At 36.1% G+C, this 26,102-nt stretch overlaps 1 protein-coding gene across 5 annotated transcripts in view; it reads left to right on the forward strand.

Moving 5' to 3' along the window:
- The window catches only part of ARAP2 (ArfGAP with RhoGAP domain, ankyrin repeat and PH domain 2), a 216,222-nt gene that overhangs the window by 106,385 nt on the left and 83,735 nt on the right, over positions 1-26,102 (forward strand). For all 5 annotated transcript variants that reach the window (XM_053217473.1, XM_053217470.1, XM_053217471.1 and 2 more), the window contains 4 exons: positions 12,496-12,640; positions 14,682-14,784; positions 15,445-15,643; positions 15,830-15,893. In XM_053217473.1, the coding sequence (XP_053073448.1) occupies positions 12,496-12,640; positions 14,682-14,784; positions 15,445-15,643; positions 15,830-15,893 (511 nt within the window). The remainder of the gene's footprint in view (positions 1-12,495; positions 12,641-14,681; positions 14,785-15,444; positions 15,644-15,829; positions 15,894-26,102) is intronic.

Genomic DNA, 26,102 nt, shown 5'->3' on the forward strand with positions numbered 1-26,102 from the left:
ATGTATAAGTAGAATCAAGCTTAAGCATGGTTTCAAAAAATGATTGGAAGTAATTTAATTTAACAGCCTATTGTAGGTTTGGGGAATTATCAGAGCAGTCATGTGGGCATTTATCCATCTCTGCATCCAGCTCCTGTGTCAAGCATGTGCTAAGCATTAGGAATTACAAAAATGAAAAAGACACAGGTCTCATGCTCATTGTTGAATACATATGAACTAATTTGAGAAATGTAGGCAGAAAAATGTAATGAGATCTGTCTTACTGGAACAAAGAGAATTTAAGAGAGATTAAGCTGTACAGGCCAATTGGTGTTGGGTGTTTAGAGGCTCAGGAGCCTAGTATTAATTCCCTAGGTGGTATAATCCAGCTGTACTACTCTATCAAAGGAACAATAGGATAAAAAACTCAGTTTAGGGTGTTAATCCTGATTCTTGTGCATTTAAAGTGATTATTTCAGTATAAATGCTTTATGTCCAAAGAAATGATATCCCTAAGTAGAATTATATTTTTTTATTAGATTTTCCAGAAAACAGTAGCTATCCTTTAGTGAGCAGGTACTATGTGTAAAGCATTGCTTTAGGGACTTTATGTACATTGACTGTAATCTTCATAATGAAAAATGGAGATGCTCAGCATGAAACAGAATTTTACATCTGATTTATGTTATAATTGTTATTGTAATGCTTTGACCTGGTCCAAGTGTGATGGCTGGTGACATTTTGAATTTAGATGTTTTTGGTTCCTTCAGCAATTGATTTTTAAATATCTCCGCTTACTCAATATAACCAATAATAAATGAAGATTTTATAGAGATTTTTTCATTTTCTAGTGCTCTTTAGTATTTACCCTTACGTAGTCAGAAGTTGGTCAGAAATGGGGAGGGGAGTACCTGAATAATCTATGAATTGACTGTAGTAATTATTAAAATAATCAGATAGTAGGCAGTTAATGTACTTGTAAATAAATTTACAGATATTCTAGACTATTTCTTCTGAATAGTGGGACACCTTATATCCACCCTTCAATCACTTATAAAAAGATGAAATAGGGAAATTGAAACATGAGATTTTCTTTCTAAAACTTCAGTGTATCATAAGCACTCAGCAGTTAAAAATAAGCTTTCATTTATTTTTTTGGCAAAAATAAAATACAAAATAAAAACCATTGAGCTTATAATATTTATAGACTTAATGGTTTGTTTTAATATTTCCTTGAAATAGATTGCTTTTCTTAATCACTTGAGGAATAAATTAATATTTTAAATTTGTGACTAAATCATTCTTTCCTTTTATCTTTTAAATTGACTATGGATTTAGAAACTGGTGCATTCTTTGTATATGTAATTTAATTAGGGATGTTTTCTCACTTTGGAACATCCTGTTTTAAGAACTATGAAATTAAGCTTTTGTACTTTGGCTGTGTAGCACAACAGATACTATTTTATTGAAGAATAATCTCCTGGTAATGCACTCTTCGATGATCTTCATTTTTTCCATCCAGTTTGTCAGCAAGTTCTATCATTTCAAACTCAAAATAGATCTTGAATCAGTTGGCCCATCATGTACTCTGGGTTGCAATGCCTCCCTTACTTGTCTCCCAATAACTACCCTAGTTTCCTTCCAAATTATTCTACAAAAGCAGATTTAATGATAATTTTTATGATTTGTCAATTCACAGGTCTTATATTTTCATTGTTTGAATATATTTAGCAGCTTCCCATTCCAGAATATAGCCCTATTCCTTATTATGACCTAAAAGACCTTCCTGTCCCTTCCCTGCTTCATCTCATATCGCTCCTCCCTACACTCACATGCCTGGCCACACGGTTGTCCTCTGTTTCTACAACACGTAATGTTCTTTTCTGACCTTCTGGACTTCTGTAGTTGCTGTTCATTTTCAAGGAGGTCACTTCCCCCAGTCTGGCTTTTTCTCATTTTTCAGGCAACAGTTTAGTGCTACTAGAGAATGCTGTCGCTGGCAGCTCTTTCCTTTCATAGGGTGCTGCTTGCTTCCATCATAGCATCTATGGCATGAAGATGATCCCTCCTTTATGGATTTGTTTCTCCCACTCTCTGGAGTGAGAACTCATTGGGGCATTGGCATTTGCTGGCTTATTCAAGCTTATCAAATCTTTGGTGCCTGAAATAGTGTCAACACATAGTAGTCACATGTAAATACATATTGAATAAATGTCCCTTTCTCTAATCAAGTTATTACCAGTGTAAAAGTGCAAGAGACTTGTTAATATTTTGTCTTTGACTTGTGCCTAAAATATATAATTGCTGGTCAACAGACATACGAAAAGATGCTGAACATCACTAATCATTAGGGAAGTGCATCTCCAAACCATCTTACACCTGTCAGTGTGGTTAGGATCTAAAAGACAAGACATAGATGTTGGCAAGGATGTGGACAACCCTCATGTGCTGCCGGTAGGGATATAAATCAGTGAAGCCACTGTGAAACACAGGATGGCGATTCCTCAAAAAATTAAAAATAGAAGTACCATATGACCTGGTAGCGAAAACAGTAATTCAAAAAGATATATGCAGCATTATTTACAATAGCCAAATTACGAAAGCAACATAAATGTCTATCCATAGAAGAATAGATAAAGGTGATGTGGTGTATATATATATATATATATATATATATATACACATACATACACATACATACATACATACATACACACACACACACACATACAATGGATTATTACTCAGCTATAAAAGAGAATGGTATCTTGGCATTTGGGACAATATGGATGGACCTGGAGGTTATTGTGCTAAGTGAAATAAGTCAAATCAAATACTATATATAAATTCACTTACATGTGTAATCTAAAAAGCAAAACAAATGAACAAATAAACGAAGAAAAAACCCCCAGAAACACAATCATAAATATAGAGAACAAATTAGTGGTTACCAGAGGGGAGGAGGTTGGAGAGGAGGGGCAAAATGGTGAAGGGGATTAAGAGGTACAGATTTCCAGTTATGAAATAATTAAGTCATGGGGATGAAAAGTACAGCATCGGGAACATAGTGATATAATAATGTTGACAAATAGTGACAGATGGCAACGTGCTTATCACAGTAAGCATGCATAACGTATAGAATTGTCAAATCACTGTTGTGTACCTGAGAGGTATGTTGTACAACTGCAACTCATATAACGTTGTATGTCAGCCAGACTCCATATATTTTATATATATAATTACTGACACAAAACATTTTTTTCAGTAAGTGTCTACTTAAAAATGAAGAAAGGGGCGCCTGGGTGGCTCAGTTGGTTAAGCGTCTGACTTCGGCTCAGGTCATGATCTCATGGTCCGTGGGTTCAAGCCCCGCGTCGGGCTCTGTGCTGACAGCTCAGAGCCTGGAGCCTGTTTCGGATTCTGTGTCTCCCTCTCTCTCTCTGACCCTCCCCCATTCAGGCTCTGTCTCTCTCTGTCTCAAAAATAAATAAACGTTGGAAAAAATTTTTAAAAATGAAGAAAATATGGAACTATCAAGAAACAAAGTTCCATTTGTTTTGTGTTTTTTTTTTTTTTTTCCTTCTTTGCTCTCTCAAGATGCTGCAGTGGTGTTACTCCTATTGGGAACCATCTTTATGGGGAAAAAATGAATTATTTGGAAAGATTTGGAGATGAAAGTGTGTTTGTCACCTTTGGCCCTGGCTGGCAAGCATCTGGACTGCACCCCTCTGCCAGTGCTTGTCAGGACAGCCATAGAGCAGCATGATTAAACAGGAAGAAAACAGGATAAAATGCATGCAGTCCTTCGGAGAGTTACGAGGGACTTCAAATTGTCAGTTCAGGTTTTCAGGATTCGAAGTTCTTCTAGTCTCAGGTTATGAAGACTGATCTGTAGTTTTCTTTTTCTTTTTTTTTTTTTCTCTTCTCAATTTAGTGTTCATGAAAAGAAAGATTGATAGCTCATATTAAACCTAAGTATAGAGCTGAACAGTAGCATCCTGGTTTTGTTTTGTGTTTTCTCCTCTCAACTGTATTTTTCCCCCTTGGTGTATTACTGTCATTTGTTGACACAGTGTTTGATTTTTTAAAAAGCGAGTGGTTGATATGGTTTACTAGAAACTCTATATCATCTGTTTATATTTAATTTCATATATTAGCATTGAGGAATTTTGAGGATCTTTTGTTCTATAATGCCTGGCTTGTATAGTCTAACAATGTTTCTTCAAGGCTAAAACACATTTATTTTAAATGAAAAGAATTCCTAGTGTGTATTCCTATTTTCAGTGAATGCTGAATACCATCATTTTACGAAATTCTTCATCAGGAACCAGCTTCATGGTTTCAAAAAATAATAGTTTTGTTTTAACTATCTTAGAATTACTCTGCATATATGTATTCCAAGCCATGACCTCTCCTCTCTCCAGTATGTTTTAAAAATGGGCTTACTCGGGGCGCCTGGGTGGCGCAGTTGGTTAAGCGTCCGACTTCAGCCAGGTCACGATCTCGTGGTCCATGAGTTCGAGCCCCGCGTCAGGCTCTGGGCTGATGGCTCGGAGCCTGGAGCCTGGAGCCTGTTTCCTATTTCCGATTCTGTGTCTCCCTCTCTCTCTGCCCCTCCCCCGTTCATGCTCTGTCTCTCTCTGTCCCAAAAATAAATAAAAAAAAAACGTTGAAAAAAAAATTAAAAAAAAAAAAAATGGGCTTACATGCTTCACATGTATAACAGGCACAGAGAAGCAGTATGTAAAGTAGGTTCCCAGAGCCTGGCTGCCTGAGTTCTGCTCTCAGCTCTGATGCTAAGTACTTGTGTGATCTTGGCAAAGTCAGGTAACCGTTTTGTGCCTGTGGACAGGAAGGGATGTGTAATAGAACTAACCTAATAGGGGTTTTCTGAGGGTTCAGCGAGTTAATGGAAATAAAATGTGCAGCAGAGTGCATGGCACATATGATGATAGGGTGAGGAACAGCAGAAGCAGCAACAGGGGGCTGTCTGTATACACAGCTGCTTCTGATTTCCAGGTAGCATTGGAGTTTATACATATTCTGCAGGTGGCAGCCGACAGCCAGTGTACCCAACCACAGTATTCACATTGCTTCACAGTAGTGTTTCAGTAGGTCACCTCTGGAGCCCCTTTATGTGTGTTTGAGTAAATTCCAATCATGTTTTTCTTCCCTGTTCTGAATATGAACATTGAACGGAATGAGCAACCTCTCCAGCCAGTCCAACTACCATACACACCAGCTTTTGTCAAACAGCTTGTATCTTGAGTCACCCTCTCTGTGGCCCCAATTTTATTTCTCGTGGACATCATCTGGTTAACTGGTTAACAGTAAGACTTCTTTTGTAGCAGAGAGGGTATTCTCAAAGTCAGAGTTAGGAGAGCATATCTGAATTGGGCTAAGCAGACAGGTGCAAAGCAACGTGAGCTTTTCATTGCTTCCCAAATGAGTAAGAATGCAAAGATTTCCTATCACAGCTTTGTTATTATAAATCCTCAAAGGTAACATCTGTGCCTGCCTTGTCTGACCTCTGGCCCATTTCCACTTAAAAAGACAAATCAAGAATTATAGTGATGATAATCCTATAGAAATCCCCTCAAGTCCATATTTCTAACTTAAAATGAGTTCACACTCACCTTTTTAAAGGATCTGTCGTTTCTTTCCCATTAGAATTTACATAATTAGACTCTGCATTTACATTTATTTTATGCATCGTGAATTTGGCACTTCTTGTTTAAGACCTTCCAATGACTCCCACTTGTGTGCTGAGAAAGGAGCAAAGTCCTGAACACCTGTACTGTGAGACTGCTGGGGCCTGGCCTCTGCTGTCTCTGCTGTGTCTGTCTTCGTCTTTCCATTTGCTAACTTCACGTGTAATCCGGTTCTCTGGCCAAATAGATTTTTGGAAGTTTCCCCTTCCCTTGACTTTTCTCATAGTGTTCTTTCCCAGAGTTATGGAGTGATTGATTGTACCTCCAAATGTATTTTTGACTACTTTAGAAACCTGTCTTTTTAGTCATGAATAACAATTTCAAAAGCTGTTTTTTTGTGAAATTTTTTATCATTCTAGTCTGAGGGTGGCTTCCTCCATGAATGCTTCTAATCCCTAAAGGGAACCCCCCAACCATAGTTCTTATTCTAACCACATTTCCCCTTAGATTGGATTGCAAACTGTATGAGGACAGGGGGCGAGATTCCTAATCTGTGCCAGTAATTATCTGCGTACTCAGTAAATGTGCATGGTTTTGCGTTATTCTTCATGAAGATTATTCTCATCATCGGAGTGCATTGTTTTGAAGTTATAACTCCAGTTGATTAGTACTTTGACTTTTCCTTGTCGTGTATTTTAGAAATCTGCCATCAATATTCATTTAACAATTATGGCCTATCATGATTTTCATACAACTCTGCAGAATACACACTGTGACTCAGGATCCGAGGCTCCTGAAAACTCAGTATATCCCCTTCCAAGAGGCCTCGATTGGTGTCTGTGAGCATTCCTTTCTGGTGCCCGTGAAGAAATTCTTTATGCTGTTTTCTTCTTCCAGTCATGATTCAACTTTTCATTTGGCAGTATCTCAGAATACAGTGATCTCAAGCTCTCAGGATTTCCACCTTTTAAGTGTTTCTCCTTGTGATGGTTTTTGAGACTAAACACATTATCTTCTTTCTTCTACTCCTCTCCCCACTCTACATATGATAAAGGGAAATTTAAAGAGGAGGATGATAACTATTTTCTTTTAACTTTTTATTTTTAGTTATGTTAACATAATTTCCAACTTAGAAAAGTTACAAGCATGGTACAAAGAGTTCTCATATACCCTTTGCCCAGACTTCCCAAATATTAATGTCTTACTTTGTCATTTTTCTTTCTGTGTATGCATGTATATATGTACATACATGTGTATGTGTGTGTATGCATATGTTTAGAGTTACTTAAAAGTAGGTGCAGACATTATGCCCTTGTATCCCTAAGTATCTCAATGTTATTTCTTAAAAAGAAAGACATGCCCTGAAATAACCATGCTATAGTGATCAAAATCTGGAAATTATCTGATCTACAGATTTTATTCATTACAGCCATGTGTATAAACCTTATTTAGTAGCTTTAATGTCTGTAGATCTAATGTATATTTGAAATGCAACATTAGGGGTTGCTTATATAATTTGATTCTTGGCAATAACTATAGTTTAAGAGTTTGTACAATCTCTAGAGTCCAGAAATGGGGTAGTGAGATGATAATTAAAATATAATTAGTTTTAACTCCCAGAGACTGAAAATTTCAAATATTTTTTTCTTCCTAGAATTCTTTTTTTTAATTTATTTATTTTGAGAGAGAGAGCATAAACGGGAGGGGCAGAGAGAGAGAGAGAGAGAGAGAGAGAGAGAGAATGTTAAGCAGGCTACACACTGTCAGTACAGAGCCAGACATGGTGATTGAACTCACAAACCATTAGATCATGACCTAAGACGAAATCCAGAGTCAGACACTTAATCGACAGAGCCACCCAGATACCCTGCTAGCATTTCTTTTTTAAAAACGTTCAAATTTAATATTTTACCTCACTTATTCAGAGAGTCATTTGGCAAACTACAGACTTTGAATTACATCACTAAAGCCTATAGAAAATAATATCTTTCAGCATTTAATTGTCATGCTAGTGTCTTTCACTAGGAGATATATAGGATGACTAATGGGTTTTTTGCTCAATGAGCAAAGCTCATTGTTTAAGTTCTTTAAAGTGGGAGTTAAGAGGGAGTGATGAAGCTTAATAACCAATTTTGGCAATGCAAAGACAGATTATATAAAATCACTATATTTGGTTGGTGTTCATCCCTTTCATTTGAACTCTTGGATTTATTTATATTTTCATTGTTTAAGTTTCAGTTGAGAAGTAAACAAGGAGTGACATGGGTACTTTAGAATGTATAATAATGTAAAACCCACTAGAAGAGTGAAATAATAAATACTTTATATTTGCACATAATTTTTAGAATTCAGTAGCAGTAGAATGAGCCTGGATAGACCCATTTCCAAAATGATACTTTCTTTCCAGCCCCACTATCTTCCATTAGACTCCACTCTAGCCAATAAGCCTTGCCCCCCTTTTTTTTAAAAAAAAGGACCCAAAATTTTACTTTCAGAACTAAAAGAGATAAAGCATATACAGTCTTTAGGAAGTAGTTTCTGACTTCCATTATTATGTTACTCAATTTGGTTATAGCACTTAAAAACTTCTCCTCCCCCCTTTACCATTTTAGTGGTCAATAACAATCATCCTTAGCTTAAGTTTTGTTTATACCAATATTGCTTCATGTGTATGGACCATTATTTACATTCATGGCTGCATTGTCTTAGATATTCTGTTAACCTGTACAATTTACTTTCACAAATGAAATTCTCATAGTTGATGCATTAGCAGAATTTGGCTCATTCTGTACCTTTAAAGTGTGTTCCATGGTGACATTTTTGTAGTCAGGTCTTCTGTATGTAGTTCTTTGACCCTCCGTTATTCTTGTTGGTCAGCCCTGAACCATTTCCAGTTCTGGTTCATCAGCTCTCTTCCACCTTTATTTGGATCCCTGTGTGATTTCAGACTCATTCTTGCTACCCTCTAGAATTGCTTGTTTCTCTTATTAGAGAATAGCTTGGCCAGTGTTTTCCATCTATTTTTCTTGCTTCTGCTTTCAGACTGTTGAGATTGCTGAGAATTGCCAGTTAGGGAACCATGCCTTTTGAGTTGGCCACAAATTCACACGGGTCTGTTTTTTTAGTTTGGTTTTAACCTAATCTGGTTGCAGCATGCTAATTGGTGATCTTTATAAGCAACTTTTTTTTTTTTCTAACTTTTATTGTACCAAAGGAAAGATAAAATGGTTTCAATGGAAAACAGATATTTGTTCCTTGTTTTTTCATTCTTGGACATTCTTTGTCGTTGATAAATTCTTTTCCTCTGATCTTTTTCTCTTTTTTTGGAAGTAATATTAGGATCTTCCAGCTCCATCATCTTGTACTATGTTTTTTCTCCCTCTTGTTTGGGGAAAGTTTCTTTCTAAGCTTTCTCTCTTTTTTTATTTAAAAAAATTAAAATTCGTGATTCTATTTTTAATTATCAAAACTTTTTGTGTTCTTATTTTTTCTTTTTAGAACATGCTGTACTTGTTTTAAAGCTATACTATCTTTCCTTGACAGTCTGATGTTTATAGTTTTAAAAATTTAATATTTTGATTTCGGTCTCTGTCTTTTATGTTGGAAGGTTTCTTTTACATGTTTGGGATCAGGTGTGAGAAGACTCCATGAGTCTCTTGCTGGGAATGTTGGGATTGGGGTATTGGTTATCACTGGTTTCAACATTTTGTATGAAAATGTGGGCAGATAACTAGGAGTCTGTAGAATGACACATAACCAATTTTTTTTTTCCAGATGGTACCTTATCTCTGCCTCAAGACAATGCCTAGAGGCCCCCAGGTTAGAATCTGTCTGGTCCAGTTTCTCCAGAGTAAAGGACCCAACTTCCACATGAGTGAGGAGGCCTTGTTGCTTAGCTGCTTTAGCACAGGGGAGAAAATGAATGGATTTTACGCCCTTTATATAATAAACTTGTTTCAGATCTACTTCTCATCCTACACTTCCTTAGGTATTAGCCTCTCCCGTAATTTACGGAACTTTGTGGAACATTACTTGCTGCCTGTTAACTTCCTCTGCATGTCTGAAGGTACCAGCTTTTGCCTCTGAGACAAGTCAGTCATTTGCTATGTACTGTGGATCTCTTTGGTTCTTTGTCCTTTTGAGTTTGTACTGTCTCTTCGCTGTCATTCTGTTGTGGTATTGGGTGGGAATGGAGATACATACATGGACCCATCCGGCTATGCTTAAAAGTAATTCCATTTATGATTTTCCTGTTGGCTCTTTAACACATTGCTTATTTTTGTATTTATTTTAATACAGAGTTAGCAACCTCATCTGAATCATCTCCATAACTAATAACTTTACTTTCCAGTTTATGAAAATAATAATTTTAACAAACTTTCTCTAGGCTATGCAGTGTGATGATTCTTTTTTTAAATTTTGTTTTGTTTATTTTGAGAGAGAGAGTGAGCATGAGCAGGGGAGGGCCAGAGAGAGAGAGGGAGAGGGGGAGAGGGGGAGAGAGAGAGAGAGAGAGAGAGAGAGAGAGAGAGAGAGAGAATCCCAAGCAGGTTCCATGCTGTTAGTGCAGAGCCCCATGCGGGGCTCGATCTCATCAACTGGGAGATCATGACCTGAGCTGAAATCAAGAGTCAGATGCTTAACTGACTAAGCCACCCAGGTGCCCCTACAGTGTGGTGATTCTTGAGAATAGGAAAAAAAACATTCCTCGTTATCAAATAGCTTATAGCATTTCTGTATAAACACATTTAATTTGCTACATTGTTCAAATTGCAGTTATATTTAAAAATACTATTTTAAATTGTCAGTATATGTTTAAACAGCCACCTATAAAGTCACTTCTACATGCTTCACATTTATTGCATCCTTTGATCACCACAGCAATCCTATGAGTTCGATGGTTTTCTTATCCTCATTTTGAAGATTAGGAACCTGAGAGAACGGTGAAGTTGTATTTCAGGAGTACCCAGTTAGTGATGAAGGCTTTGTTAGAATCCAGAGTCTTTGACTTCCAGTTCCACCTTCTCAGGGGCTGCATGGTGCTAAGGATGCCACAGAAGGATACTTAATTCAGCCTGATGACAATAAAAGTTTGGAGACGAGTCCCAAGAGAGATTGTGCCTAAGCCCAGTCTTGGAGAAATTGGGCTAGCTGGGTGGAGTACCATTTTAGTTAAATAATCTTCTTAGCTCAAGATCTGTCTTTCCAGTTCTTCTCTTTATTCTCTTGCCTTTTTGAGAAAGAAAGCATTCATCTTCCATTCAGCTTGGGAAACATTTTTGGATGGTCTGCCATTTGCCTTACCATATCTCGTGCCTTCATTTGAGTTTATGATATTCTTTTTTATTAACGGCCTAGGCTGTTGATCTATCCTGACTGGTTTCATTTCTTCCCAACTTGGCTTCTTTCATAAGACACTAAGTAAACTAGGCAGTTGCCTTCTTACAAGGAATACCAACAGATACCGTTTTCAGCCCATCTTTTATTAGATTTCTTTGCTATACTTAATAGTGGTAATCATTCCTTTTTGGAAAGCTTTGAGCCTTTCTGTTTTTTACACTGTCTCTTCTCATTTGCTTCATTGCTTTTTGTCCCCTCCTACTGCTGCTTATAATTTAGTTTCCTGAGATTTTATCCTTGGTTGGTTTAAATTTACAACTGCTGCTTGTACTCTAAAGACTTTCAAGTTGTTGAGCCCGTTCCTTGCTCCAAGATGCAAATCTATAGTGATCTGTCTCATAGGTGTCTTGACTTTGATTTCCAACAGATATCTCCCAGTCAGTCTAAAAGAAAACTCACTGCACTCACTAAAACTGTTTGTACTTTATTTTCTTTTAAATAAAAGTGGACCTTATGGCCAACCTTGTAATCGAAGCTAAAACTAATGGTATGACCATTTATGAGCTCTTCCTTATTCCCTGAGTTTAACATTATATGTTTTATCTCCTTAAACCACACAGAGACATGCATACTTTTCTCTCTCCCTCTTCTCTTCTCCATCTCCCTCCTTTCAACCCTTTCCCCCCATCCCTACTACGACTGCCCTACGTTTGGCTGTCTTCATTTCTCACCTAGACTTCTGTTGACAGTGTCCTAACTGGTCCCCTGCCTCTGGCCTCACCTTCATAAATCTGTATTCTGCAGTAAGCAGAGTGTGTAACATTTATCTCTGATCACATTCCTGTGCTGAAACCATTTCAGTGGCACACCATGAGCCACAATCAAAGCTCAGCAAACTTCTCTGAAAAGAATCAGATAGTAAATTATTTAAGCTTTGCAAGCCAGATGATCTTTGCTGCAACTCAGCTCTGCCCTTGTAGTGGGAAAACAGCCACAGACAATCTATAAGTGAGTAGATGTGGCTGTATTTTAATAAAACTTTATTTTTTAAAAACATGTGATGGTGTGGATTTGGCCTGCAGGCCATAATGTGAAGACCCCTTACAATTTGATTTTTAAATTCCCTAACCAAGGTACTGCAGGTTATGGCTCCTTTATTCTTTTGCATACCTACCTAACATGAACCACAGCCTTACTTTTTACACTGCATTTTTTCCTCTGAATACTCTGTGTAGACATCAGTCCTTGCTGTTTCCGAGTTGTTTGCAGCAATCTCTTTATGGATCTGTCTGCTTTTCTGGTCATCAATGTCACAGTTATTTTTGTCTTGTACATTCCTTGTTACTAGATTGTAAATTTTCTGAGAGCAGAGAAAGTGACAACTGTATATCCCATGCAGCACTAGCATACTCTTTACACAAAATAGGAAATCAGTAAATGTATTTGAATCCAATTGTTATTTAAACCATGTGTTTTATAAAAACTAGGATTATGGCATAACTCAATTTATCATTTAAATTCCTAGAGACAAATAAAAAGTGGTGTGTTTTGGAAGGAGGCTTCTTGAGTTACTATGAAAATGATAAGTCTACCACACCTAATGGCACCATTAACATCAGTGAAGTTATCTGCCTGGCTGTCCACAAAGAGGACTTCTATTTAAATACCGGGTAGGTTTACTATTAAACAGGTAGGAGATGAAGAGTAGTTTCTGATAGTTATCATACCAGATAATAAGAGTTTTGTTATTTGAATTCTTCCTTTGCTTCTTGTAAAAGGGTTTAATGGTTTCTTGAAGCTTAATCATTTTACAGCTTCCAAAAGTTCCTTAGGGAATTTGCTAAAAAGTAGAAAAATTAAAATATTATACTAGGTACTATGAAAGGCTAATGTATTTGCATCTAATCTTAAATAAATTTATGGCATTCCATTCTAGAACATGTAGTCCTAAATGTTTATCATTTACTCATTATTTAAAATCAAGGACTAATGGCATAATTCATGCATTCATTTAGTGTATTATCATTCAAATAGGTGACAAAGGAAAATAGTGATGACTTATTCACATTAAAATAAAAAACTAAATTTATTTAAGATCATATTGAAATGCCAGATTTCTTGAAGATTTACTTTAGCTTTTAATGGTTTCAAAAACATAGCAATTAAAACAGTAAGCATTATTTATTTAATATATTTGACTCAATGAATGGTTTAATAGATTTTTTTGTAAGGACTTTTAAAAACAAGCTATCTAAGATACTTAGTGTGAAATTTACATTTTTTGATGTAATTAGTGAAAAACTAAATACTAAAATCTGGCTAAGCTAGTTATATAGAAACATAGTATTTTAATATAAATTTTATGAGAATGGGAAAAGATTTGTAAAGCTTTATTTACATAAAATTACACATAAGATAGTATCATCATATGATGACCAGTATATACTAGTTGAGGTGACTATTGTTTTCTAGTAAATCTAATTTGATTTTTGTAAAGAAAACTGATTATTAGTTGATTTTGTTTTAACCTTGACATTGCTTCTTTCTAAATGAATAATTAACTTAGTGTGGCTTACTATGAAATATTAAATGCATTTTAGTATTCAGATACCTAAGTAGTAAATAAAACATAATTTAAAATATTATTACTTTATGTCAGCATATAATCATATTCAAAATGAAAACAGGCTTGATAGAATGTTCTTGGTACAAGCAGACATGCAGGAGAAACTATCTACAATGAAATAAGGTTAAAAAATAATTATTGCAGTCATATTCTGAGTGTCCTTGAACAGCATTTTCTAGAGTTTGAACTCTAATTTAGATGGGGAGGAGCTACATAATTTTGCATTTGAGGAAGAAAGCTGGCTGAAATGGTAAGGGAGAGATGGGAGGTAGATCACAATTACTGAGAGTTTACATAGAGAAAGAGAGCATTAAAAAGAAAAAAAAAAACGGGTTTGAGAGAATCTTATGATGGAACTAATGAGATTCACTGTCTCTCTTGGTGAAGAGCTGCTGTTAGGAAGAAATTAAACCCCAAGATTTTGAATTTGTTGATAAAATAGGTGGCCTCGAAATTGAAACATGAGGAAAACACAACCGTTTTGGGGTAGAAAAAGAGGAAGAAGGAAGAGAACTTTGATATAGGGTATTTTGAAGTTTTCTTAGGTAACAGCAACGATGTACCTAACATGTTCCAGGAAATAGTTGGAGTTATGGACGGATCCCAGGGAGAATTCAGGACCTGGGATGTTACTGTAATTTTAGGTACAGTAGGGAGATATAGTTTTGTGATAAGATGAGATGATGGGAGGAAAATTTGTTAAGACAAGAAGAGAACTAATTAGAGAACTGTTTGGACAATGTTTGCTTTAAATAGAGTAACCCAAGATGGCCTGGTCTGAGAGGGAAGAGGAAACCAAAGAGAGCCAGAGCCCTTTGCCACATGGGTCAAAACTGATAAGTGTATATATAGGGCATTAACAAAGCCATGCAGTAGGGTGATTAATTGGAAGACTATTCCTTTTGTCTGATCCAGTGTATTCCATTTATTTGAATGAATTAAAGTGTAAATCATTGGGAAAAGATGATATATTTCAAAGCATTATCCGATTTTCAAAAGGAATTTAATTAAAACCTTGACTTTTGTGTTGTTTCCATAAGAACCAAAAGTAAACAGTGATATCTTTTTATTTGTGTGTGCTATAGGCCCATCTTTACCTTTGAGATCTATTTACCCTCAGAACGTGCATTTTTATTTGGAGCAGAAACATCTCAAGCTCAAAGAAAATGGACAGAGGCAATAGCCAAGGTATTGCATATTTATCCTAAGTCCGGAAGATTCTTAATTTGGAGTTTCTGGTTGAGCTTCAGAGGTCCAATAAAATTTTATACAAGATTCTGGGAAAAATGACCATATTTCATTAATTTTTCAAAGGTTATAGTCAAAAGAGATTAAGAGCTTCCTTCCTAGAGCCTTAAGCAGAGAAAAAAATAATGTAGGACCTTGGAGAAATCATTCTTTGAATTAAGGCCATATTGTGATGATTCAGATCTTTTCACTATTATAAAGTCATTTCTGTGTATGTCTCTTTATAGGTAAATATGTTATTCATGGTATACACAAAGGGGAAAGGAACAGATTCAGCCAAAGATACAAATGGAGACAAACATTGTTGAATGTTGACGTTTTGAAAAATGCCACAAATCAGTATAGAGAATGTCTTCCTATTTCAGTTCTGTATATATCAAAAAAAAGTGGTTTAAGATGCTGCCATTTGAAAATGCATTATAGCTGTTCAGTTGTAAGACTGATAGAAAGTTTAAATAATTGTTTTGAAATTTGGATTACTTCTAAATTTTTAGGGTAGAAAAACTATTTTTGTTTTCCTACCTTCCCTCAAATCTGTCGGTAGGGAAGGGATTTCCTATTTTCACTGTCTTTATTACTTTTCTGTATTTGTTTTAACAGCATTTTGTTCCCTTTGTTGCTGAAAACTTAACAGAAGCTGACTATGATTTGATTGGTCAACTCTACTACAAAGACTGCCATACCCTGGATCAGTGGAGAAAAGGCTGGTTTTCTATGGACAAATCTAGTTTGCGTTTTTGCCTTCCAATGCAAGAAGTTCAGGAATATAGAATGCACTTAAGAAGACTGCAAGAGCTAAGTAAGATTTTTTTTCCTCTCTCATCTTATATTTTGGATGCAATTCTTTATTGCATATGATAATAGTAGCATCATAAAATTATGCCTTACTTCCAAACATAACTAAGTACTATTAATAATTGTGTTTTTATGGGTACTTAGCATCTTGTTCTAAATCATATATTCATGCTTTTCTCTCTCTCTGCAGCAATCAGCACAGTGGTTCAAAATGGGGAAAAAATAGATGTCTTGCTCTTGGTAGAAAAAGGGAGGTAAGTGCATTTTTGCTTTTTACTCTTTATTACAGTTTTTCAGGATGTTTTGGTTATCTTCTTTGAAGGAGAACCCATTATTTTATAGCCTTTTGGAAGTTGTCTGAAGTATGTGTATGTCTCTGTGTGTGTGTGTGTGTGTGCGCGCGCGCGTGTGTGCTCATACACGCACTCTTGAGTAGAAAGAATATACTAATAAAGCTTGTGTATTTTTGTATTATGACAAAATCAGTATGATCAATCATTTTAGTTTTTTATAGACTTAGATTCTTTTGGGACATTCACATTTAAATATTGGGAAGCATCTTGGAAGTTGTAAATATGTTTTCAGTATAGGTATATGATGAATATGTATAATATCCTGAATTATCTATGCATGTGAGTCATGCACAAATAAAACTCGATTTCTTGAATGTATTCACTTCAACAACAAATACTAAGCACCTACTGTGTATCAGGTACTGTTCTAAGTACTGGGGTTACAGTGCTGAGTAAAATGATTTTTATGCCCTCACGGAGCATGTATACTAGTGGTAGAAACAGAATGTGAGCAGACAAAAAAATAATTACATAGTATCACGTGCATCAATTTTAAACGCTTGAAGAAAAATAAGGTAAGGAGAGAGCCTGACAGGACAGTATTCTGTTTTAGATAAGGTGGTGAGAGATGTGCATGAAGCAAAGAAGCAGACCATTCAGCAGCCAGAAGAGAGTGTTCCCGGGATGTTTTGAAGAGCCTACATGTCTTAGCATGTTCATGGTCTGCAAGCAAGCTGCTGTTGGCTGGGAGATTTGAATGAATGAGATGGTAGAAAGAAATTATTTCAAAAGAGAAAAAGAATTACTTCAGAGATCTCCCTGGGCTGGATCATAGAGGGCCTCACAGGTCAAAATATGTGTAAAAATTTGAATTTCATTCTGAGCATGATGGGAAGCTGCTCATTTGGAGAGCCGGGGTGTAGAATGATCTGATACAGATGTTTAAAGGTCTTCTCTGACTCCGGGGGAATAAGCTTTTGGGGGACAAAAGTAGAAGTGATTATCCATTTAGGTGCTGCTACAGAGGCCAGACAAGAGATGACTGACATAATAAGACAGTGTTGAGGAGTGGTTGGAGCCATTGGGAAGGCAGAGGCCAGAGGGTTTGTTCATGGATCAGGTGAGTGGGGTCAAGGATGACCCCAAGTTTTTGGCCTGAGCAAGTACCTGAATGATGATGATGTTTTTTTCAGATAACAGATATAGGAGATTAGAGTTAGGCTATTAATGTCAGTTTAGGTTAGTAGGTTGAGAATTTGGTTTTGAAAATGGTGACATTGACTTTAATAGCAAAGTGGGGCTGGTGAGTGGGCATGTGGATATATGTCTGGAATTAAGCGTAGAGGTTGCAGCTGGAGGTAGAAGTTTGAGAGTCACTGGCCAAGGAACTGGATGGATTTACCTAGACAAAGAGTAGAGACAGAGGAGAGATTTGAGGATGAAGCCCCAGGGACTCCAATAATTAGAGGGTAGGAAGAGGAGGATGATCCAGAAAAAGAGCCTAGGAAGGAACAGGTAGGGTCATATCACAATTAGGTATAGTCTCTTGAACAAACTTTTTTTTTTTCTAACCATTTGCTCTAAAATCCCTTAGTTATACTGGGGCATCTGGGTGACTCAGTCGGGTAAGCTTCTGTCTTCTGCTCAGGTCACGATCTCACGGTTTGTGAGTTCAAGCCCCACGTCAGGCTGTGTGCTGACAGCTCAGAGCCTGGAGCCTGCTTTACATTCTGTGTCTCCCTCTCTCTCTTTGCTCCTCTCCTCCCCCACTTGTGTTCCATCTCTGTCTCTCTGTCTCTCTGTCTCTCTCTCTCTCCGAAATGAATAAATATTTTAAAAAATTAAAATCCCTAATTACACTGATGCGGTATTTTTAGCTCTACCAGAGTACAAGATAATTTGCAGAAACATCCATAATGTAAAAATATAGCTGAATTAGTCTTCCCTCCGGTTATTTTCTTTGTTGGTGACATGAATAATGACTTTCAACAGTTGTCTGAACCTGTCTTCAGTTTCATGTGAGGACATTAACAGCTTTAGACAACAAGCATATTGCTGATTAGATATTAATGTCAGAAGGTGTTTTTTTAGTTTATAGGCATAATTAGTATCTTGTGTTTTTACTTGTTTCTTTCTGGGATTATAAGTGTTCATGATACTTAAGATTCTGATTTTTGGTACCAGATGATGGTTTTGCTGTACTTTCAGAGTACTGTTAATTATATATTCACCAATAATAATGAGGTGGTATTATGTATATGTGGTATGATATCATTGAAGCACTGGCATAATGCAGTTTTTACAATCATCTGTTCATATTTATGGAATGCCAACTGCCTCTTACCTTTGTGGCAAAGGAAAAAAGTGGTCAGCAATACAGATTTGGAGTCTGAACTCCCAGAACTTATGTTTTTAAACAAATAAACAGCAACTTATAGTTGAATTTATTGTATTTATCATTTACATTATTAGGTTACTATAGCCAAGGTTCTTTTTTTTTTTTTTTTTTTTTACCATTTTCAGGCTAAGGGGGATTTGACCAGACACAGAAGTTTTAATTAAAATGTTGCAAACATGGATTAAAATGTAGCAAAAAGGTTTTAGACTTGTTCAATTTGATGAATTTTTATTTAGTGCTTATTACATACAGTGCACTCCCTTATGAATACAAAATAGGGGAGCCAGAAGACTGAACGTTTTGTTATTTTGTAACATCTTGACCTTTCCACTGGACTCCATGAATCAGGAGGCGAACTCAGATACACTCTGAGTTCATAGAATAGTTGAAAACTAATGAAATTGCAAAATAATGGTCAAAGCTGCTTAATTGTGTTTCTGATAATGATTTCAAAATTTTTATCTACGTGAGTTATTAACAAAGTACATTGCAAGCATTTTTACTAAAGTGAAGAACAGAGTATGACAAGAGTAGGAGAAATACAGGGACAAATCTGTAACCAACTTATTTTCCTTAAGTCTCTTTGAACAACTGCCATACAAAATGTACCATTTGGAAACAACTATATTTATCACATGCTTACATCCTGCTTTCTCTTGCTTTTCCTGTTTTCTCTAAATCAATAATATTCTGACAAGAACCAGAACACAATGATGAGAATGTATAGAACTCACTGTGTAACAGGCACTATTTTAAGCACTTGTAACAGCCTTAGAGTGCCTATATGATATTGAGGAGAATAATCTCTGAGTTCAAAAATAAAGCTGCCAGTTATTTCACCAGCAAAAATGGATTTATTTAGGAATAAAGAATTGCAAGTAGGGACAAGTGAGCTACAATGAAAGCATTGGGAAGTCCAGAGAAAAAAAGAAAAGGAGTAATCTTTTATAGAGGCAAATGGGGACTTGGGGGCTTTTATAAACAAAAAGCCCTTTAGACTAAACTGGTAGTTTATAGTGACTTTTCATTGGCTGAGGTTTGACGGTCTCTCGTTGGCTGGGCAGTTGCTGTGGAGGAGAAAACCTTTCTTCCTCCTGCTGGAGTAGTAAAGATTGAAGTAGAATGGACTCGCAAGATTCCTTTCCTGTTGGGTCTGCAATTAATTGACTGACTAGTGTCTGTAAATGAGAGTTCTCCTTTTTTCCTTCCTGACTCCATTCTAAACAGGGTTTTCTTTTATTTTCACAAATCCGTTTTGAAATCGAGTTGAGGTCAGTTTGTAGCTTAACAACCTAAAGATTTTTTGTTTTGTTTTGTTTTTAAAACAAGTATTGTTTAATTTACCACACCAAATTGTTCTCAAGAATTAAGTCAACAAATGTAACAAGAGCCTGGATAAACAATATAAGTTACCAGAATTTAAAATTTCAGCATTTCATTAGACAAATTAAATTACTTTGTTAGAAAGTAATTTAAAAAAACAAAGTAATTACTTTGTTATTTTGTTAAGGGGCGCCTGGGTGGCTCAGTTGGTTCAGTGTCCGACTTCGGCTCAGGTTATGATCTTGCGGTCTGTGAGTTCGAGCCCTGCGTCAGGCTCTGCGCTGACAGCCTAGAGCCTGGAGCCTGCTTCGGATTCTGTGTCTCCCTCTCTCTCTGTCCCTCCCCCACTCATGCTCTGTCTCTCTCAGTCAAAAATAAATAAAACATTAAAAAAATATATTTTGTTAGGAAAATATGTGTGTGTAGGTGTGTGTGTGTGTGTGTGTGTGTGTGTGTGTGTGTATAGCTCCATGTAATTCTTACCTAATTAGAGAGCTGCAGGAAGAGAGGTCAAAAGTTTGAGTCGTGAAGAATCAGCCTGGGTAGAGTACCTGGGTGGATCAGTGGGCTAAGCATCTGACTCTTGATGTCTCACATCATGATCTTATGGTTCGTGGGATTGAGCCCCATGTTGGGCTCTGTGTTGATAGCTTAGAGCCTGCTTGGGATTCTCCCTTTCCCCCTTTCTGTCCCTCTCCCATGCACATTTGCATGTGCACATGCTCTCTCTCTGTTTCTCTCTCTCAAAAAAAATAAGCAAACTTAAAAAAAAAAAAGAATCAGTCTGGGAGATTGTGAGTGCACTAGATTAAGAACTCTGACAGAACATGGAGAATGCAGATGCACCAGGCCGTGCACCTTGTGTGGGGCAAAGTAGGCTGTCATATTTATATATCTGTTTATTTATATGTACATGTACACATATGTGTATGTATATATGTGTGCGTATTTACCTTTGTATATGTTATGTAAATAAAATTGACTTCAAATAGGGAATAATGGCAAAAGAGCAGGTTTGAGAGGGAGCTTGGGAAATAATGAATTTGATTTTAGACGTGTTGAACATGAGTTGCCTATAAACACTCTAAGGACAAAGTGCTAGGGGGAAGTTGTATTTATGGATCTGATATTCATATACAGGTTAATGGAGAAAATAGATTTTTGAAGTTACCTATATATAGAAGGAAGAAGAGGAAGTCACTTAGAGTCTATAGAGTGAGTCTTTAGAGAAGTAGTGTGTTAGAGCCGTGATGAATACACATGATTTTAGTGGCTGGTTGATTGTCAGGGTGGAGTAGCTGCCTTGGGATTTTAATCTAGTTTATCCAGAGGGTGAGGCAAGAAACCAAGAGAGGTGTCATAAAACCCAGGAAGAGACAGTATTTCAAAAAGGCAGAAATAGTCAAAACTGTTAGGTGTTGCCTGAGGAGGGCAGATACTTCACTGGATAATTGATGTGGAGTCCATCTGGTGACTTTGAAGAGAGCAAAAGTGATAAAGCAGAAACTGGATTAGGTTAACTTTGGGAATTGAGTAACTTGGAACAGCTGGTGAGGAGTTTGGTGAGGATGTCTGGAGGTTAATAGGATTATCGAGGTAGAAGGGATTTGTCCCAGAAAGGGAATATGTGTGCAGTTTGTTTTTTAGATGGTTTGAACTTGTGCAAGTTTAAATTCTGATGGGAAAGAGATGCAAAAAGGGAGATATTGAAGATATAAGAGAAAGGACAAGAAGAAAGCAAGGTCCCTTGATTGTAACAGGAAGAAAAGAGAAACTGATGGATGGTTTTGGATGCCAGCAACTTTCTAGATCTTTTGGGTAGAATGTTGAGAAAGGTATCCATCTGATGGTTTTCATTGCTTTTTGACCTGGTAGACAAGGATGACTCCTGAGCTTTTGGCCTGGGTGGCTTTAGGAATGATTGTATCATTTACCAAGATAGAGAATATGTGCTCCTCTCCCAGCATTCAAACAAGGCTAGTTAATTATAGATGTGATTGCTTAAGAGCTGTTTTAATACCATGTCAAAAGAAGGGGATTTCATTGCACTGCCCTCTTTTTCATCTCTTTTTTGATCTATTAGTCTGTTGGGAAATAATGACTGTAAGCTAAAGTAGATTGTTAAACTTGTCAATGACAGATAAAATTGTGGCTTTAGGAAGTAAAACAACTCTCAATTATTCATATTGATGGCATATAGAGATAGGGTGAATAATTGAAAGAGAGAGAAACCAACTCTAAGTTTAACTTTTTGTTTTGTTTTGCTAGTAATATCTTGCAAGTCGTAAATAAATTTAATAAATAAATTTCACATCTTTCCCCTATCCTTGTCTACCTTTGATTAAAGTGCCAAAATATATTAATATTTCTTAAAGAGAGGAGGAGAAAGAACCCCCTGAATTGGAAAAGTTCATAAATTGATAATCATCTACTGAATATAATCAATATTTAGATATATATTTTAATCTTCATGGTGATTTTATATACATAGCATGAGTGTCTTTATACAGAAAAATATTGCAATAATAATTTGCACACACACAGCATTTTTGCTCTAAAAATCTCTAAACAGAAGGTGTTCCAGATGGTGTCACTTTAATGTGTATTCTTTGTATACTTTAAAAATTGTTATTTTGAAAAATAAAGCTTTCTTGATTACACTTAAGGGTTTCTGGCCTGCTATTTGGTGATATTATGGGGACTTAGACTCTGCTTTTCTTTTATGCCTTAGTCAGAATTTCTTTTTGTGAAAAAAAAATTGTTTTTGAATGTCTATTGTTAGTGAGTGTTCTGGACCATGAGGTCAGAAGGCATTTTCCTGGACAGTAGGTTATATATCCACTTTAACTGGAATGTTCAAAACATCCTTTTCTTAAAATGTGAAAACTGTTTCTGCACATTAGCCTGCACTTTTGCGTATGTTTTTCTGATGAATAAGCCATTCTGTTGACGATTTTCACTTTATATAGCTACATGCCCATTTGTCAAAGACACCTATTATTAAGCTTTTACTGAAAGGTTGTTGGTTATAATGAATACCTTATGAATAACTCAGATATGTTATCAGAAACAAAAGGCTGACATGTTTCTTTGTTTTTGGTTTAGTTTGTTTAGATTTCTTGGTTGACCTATAGTAAAGCATAATGCACTTGATGGCTCCCAAGCCTGACTGCATTCAGTTTTTAATGTAAATTCCTGACATAAAGAAGGTAACCCTGGAGAATAAACACTTCATCAATACATTCCACAATTATGGAACAGATTACTTTTCTCATTTTCAGAGATGAACACTCTGAGTTTTAGATTCTTATTTCATATCAATTTATTACATATGATGTTTTTTTCCCTCCTTGAATTGTATTTTGCAGCAGCTGATATGTTAGCAATACTCTGGAGGGTGAATTATCTTAAAGTGGTTTCTAAATTGTGCATGTAATTGCAAATTAAATAGTAGCCGATTGCCCACAATATCAGCTTGACTGCTTTTGTAACTTACTGAGGATTTAATTCCTACAGATAGTTTAATCTGAATGTTGCCAAGACAAACAAGAGATTCTATTCCCTCACCTCCCCCACAGGTTTTGCAAAAAGAAAGAAACTATTCAAATTTGTATTATGAAGTTATTTTTTTAAATAGAATTACAATAAAGGGAATGCATGACTATTTAACACAAGCTAGATTTTAAAGTATATATTATTTGCTTCAAAAGTTTCTTTTACTCAGTTTAAAGCACCTTCCATATACTAGATAAGGTTAATGAACAAGTAAATGTGGTAATATCTGAAAAGGTACCAAAGAAGGAGAAGATTGCTGCTCAAGAAATGTGGGCATGGTAACATTTTTGTTTTTTTAAGAGAAGTATATTTAACTAGATTTAGACTACGTAGGACTTCAGTAGGAAAAAATGAGGGGGCTAAGACACTAAGGTATTCTAAGTGGTGGAAACAGTAAGTTCAGAGGAATATGGCTAGGGAAGAATTTCAGTGCAAGTTGGCCTTGACCTTGAGTTCCTGAGGAGGAAGTGTGAAGCAATAAACTCAGAAAGATAGATTGATACCATCTTAGTATTATCAGCTAAATGTGATTAATAACTTGGCTTGTTCTGGAAAGGATTGCATGTTCTTTACAAGGATACAGAAGATGTATTTTTTTTTAAGATACTTTAAAACTTAAATACTATTGTTAAAAGTGTGAATTTTGATTTATTCTGCAGCCAGTGGAACACCATTAAAAGTTTTAAGCAGACTTGAAACAAGGCTGTTTCTCCCATCCCTTTAGGTGATGCCTTATAGTGTGCAGAGATGAGATTGAAAAACTGGAGCTTTTGCTTTTCCTGGGGAATTAGATGCGTTGACACATTTTACTGAACTGTTGGCTTCAAAAGAAACAAGATATTTAGAATAATGTTTCTTCCTGCATTTTTTTTGTGACAGTCTCTTTATCTGAAGATTTTCTTAGCAATTGTTTGCTTGCTTCTCACTAAACTTATGTCCTTAATGCAGCAAACTCCTGTTTGAAGGTTGGGGGGAAAATACTGTATCTCCACAAATTAAAATGAGAGAGATTTATGGACGCAGTGACTAAATAAAATTGCCAGACTCCCCTTTCTGTCTACGAGGAAATATGGAATGGAACATGCCCTCCCATTTCAAACAACCAGAAAACTGGGTGACATATATGAAACTATTTTCAAATGTTGGGACAATAAGCATTCCGGGATTGTGATTATGGAGAGAAGGGAAACAAACAAAGTAAGATTTAAGGTCACTTTGTCTTTTTTTTTTTTTTTAACCTGTAGGCACTTTTCAGTCTATTCACTCTGCCCAGGAATGGGCAGACCAAAACAGAATGTGGTGTTTTTGCTACATTAGAAAGGTAGAGAGGGAGGGGAGTTTAGGAAATCTGTAGTAGCTAAAATTTTCCAGAGATAGTATCAGAACAGAGGAACATACGGAAAAAAAAAAAAAAAAAAAAGTTTTGGAAATCCTCATAGAAGTTTCCTTCCACCTTTGGCTCAGTACTAATCTGGGTATTTGTAGGGTGAGGTTCCCAGAGGCTAGGCAGAAACCGCTCCCAAGGTACTATGAATTGAACAACTCCCAGAACTTAGACCACAGTGGAGTATGTTCACATTCTGTCCAGCTAGGTTAGACCTCATTAAACACACATGGCATTGGCAAAGACTCAAAAAGGTAACACCATAGAATTAAGGTTAATAGGTTAAAGTTAGATTTATTTTTTACCTTATTACTAAGATTAAAAATAGATCTGCAAAGCATCAGGTTCTCCACAAGTAATTTAGTTGCCAGGTGTCAAACAGGCAAATGATACCAAAATAAACATCAACATTCTGTAAAAGAAGACTACAGTCCTGATACTAAGCACTCATAATGTCTAGTGTATGATTAAAATTGCTTGTGTTGCCAAAAAGCTGCAATCAATTGATAGGAACAGACCCAGAAGTGAGAAAGATAATGGAATTAGCAAAGACTGTAGATAGTGATTATTAAATATTATAAATATATTCGGAGATGCAAAGGAAAACAAACATAATGAAGAAAAATGGGTAATTAAAAAAGAAGCAAATGGATTATCCTTCTAAAGCTGAAGGATATGCTATCTGAAAAGAAAATTTCACTGGATCAGCTTAATGCACGAGTAGGTTCTGCATAAAAAAAAAGATTGATGACCTTGAAAGCATGACAGTAGAAACTATCAAAACTTAAGCACAGAGAGGAAAAAGACTAAATAAAATCAACAGAATCTCCATGACCAGTAGGGCAATATCAAGCAGTCTCATGTAAATGTACTTAGAATCCCAAAACTAGAGAAGGGAAAGAAGTTAAAAAATCTTTGTAGAATTATGGGCAAATATATGAATTTGATAAAAACTATGAGCCATATATGTCCTACAACCAGCATACCTCAAGCATGATAGAGACGATCCAACCACATCAAGAGATACAACATAATTAAATTTCTGAAAACCATTGTCAGGAAAAAAAAATCAAGTGCTGAGAGGTCGAGAGGCTTCAAAAGAAAGTTTAGGTGACAAAAATTAGGGTGTCTCATCAGAAACAGTGCAAGCCAGAAGACAATATATCGAAATATTTTCAAGTGGGGAAAACAAAACAGCATTTTAAAAAACCTGACAAAATTAGCAAACCAGCAGCTGTTAATCTAAATACTAAATTTAGCAAAAAAATATCTTTCAGAAATGACAACTATATAGTTTTTTGTTGTTTGTTTTGTTTTTAAAGAGAGAGAGAATGTGAGTAAGGGAAGGGGGAGAGGGAGAGAGAGAATACTAAGCAGGTTCAATGCCCAGCATGGAGCCCAACATGGGGCTGGATCCCAGGATTGTGAGATCATGACCTGAGCTGAAATGGAGAGTTGGATGCTTAGCCACCCGGGCGCCCTAAAATAAACTAGTTTTGACCAAACAAAA

The sequence above is a fragment of the Acinonyx jubatus genome, chromosome B1 (assembly GCF_027475565.1).
Source record: "Acinonyx jubatus isolate Ajub_Pintada_27869175 chromosome B1, VMU_Ajub_asm_v1.0, whole genome shotgun sequence".
NCBI lineage: Eukaryota > Metazoa > Chordata > Mammalia > Carnivora > Felidae > Acinonyx > Acinonyx jubatus.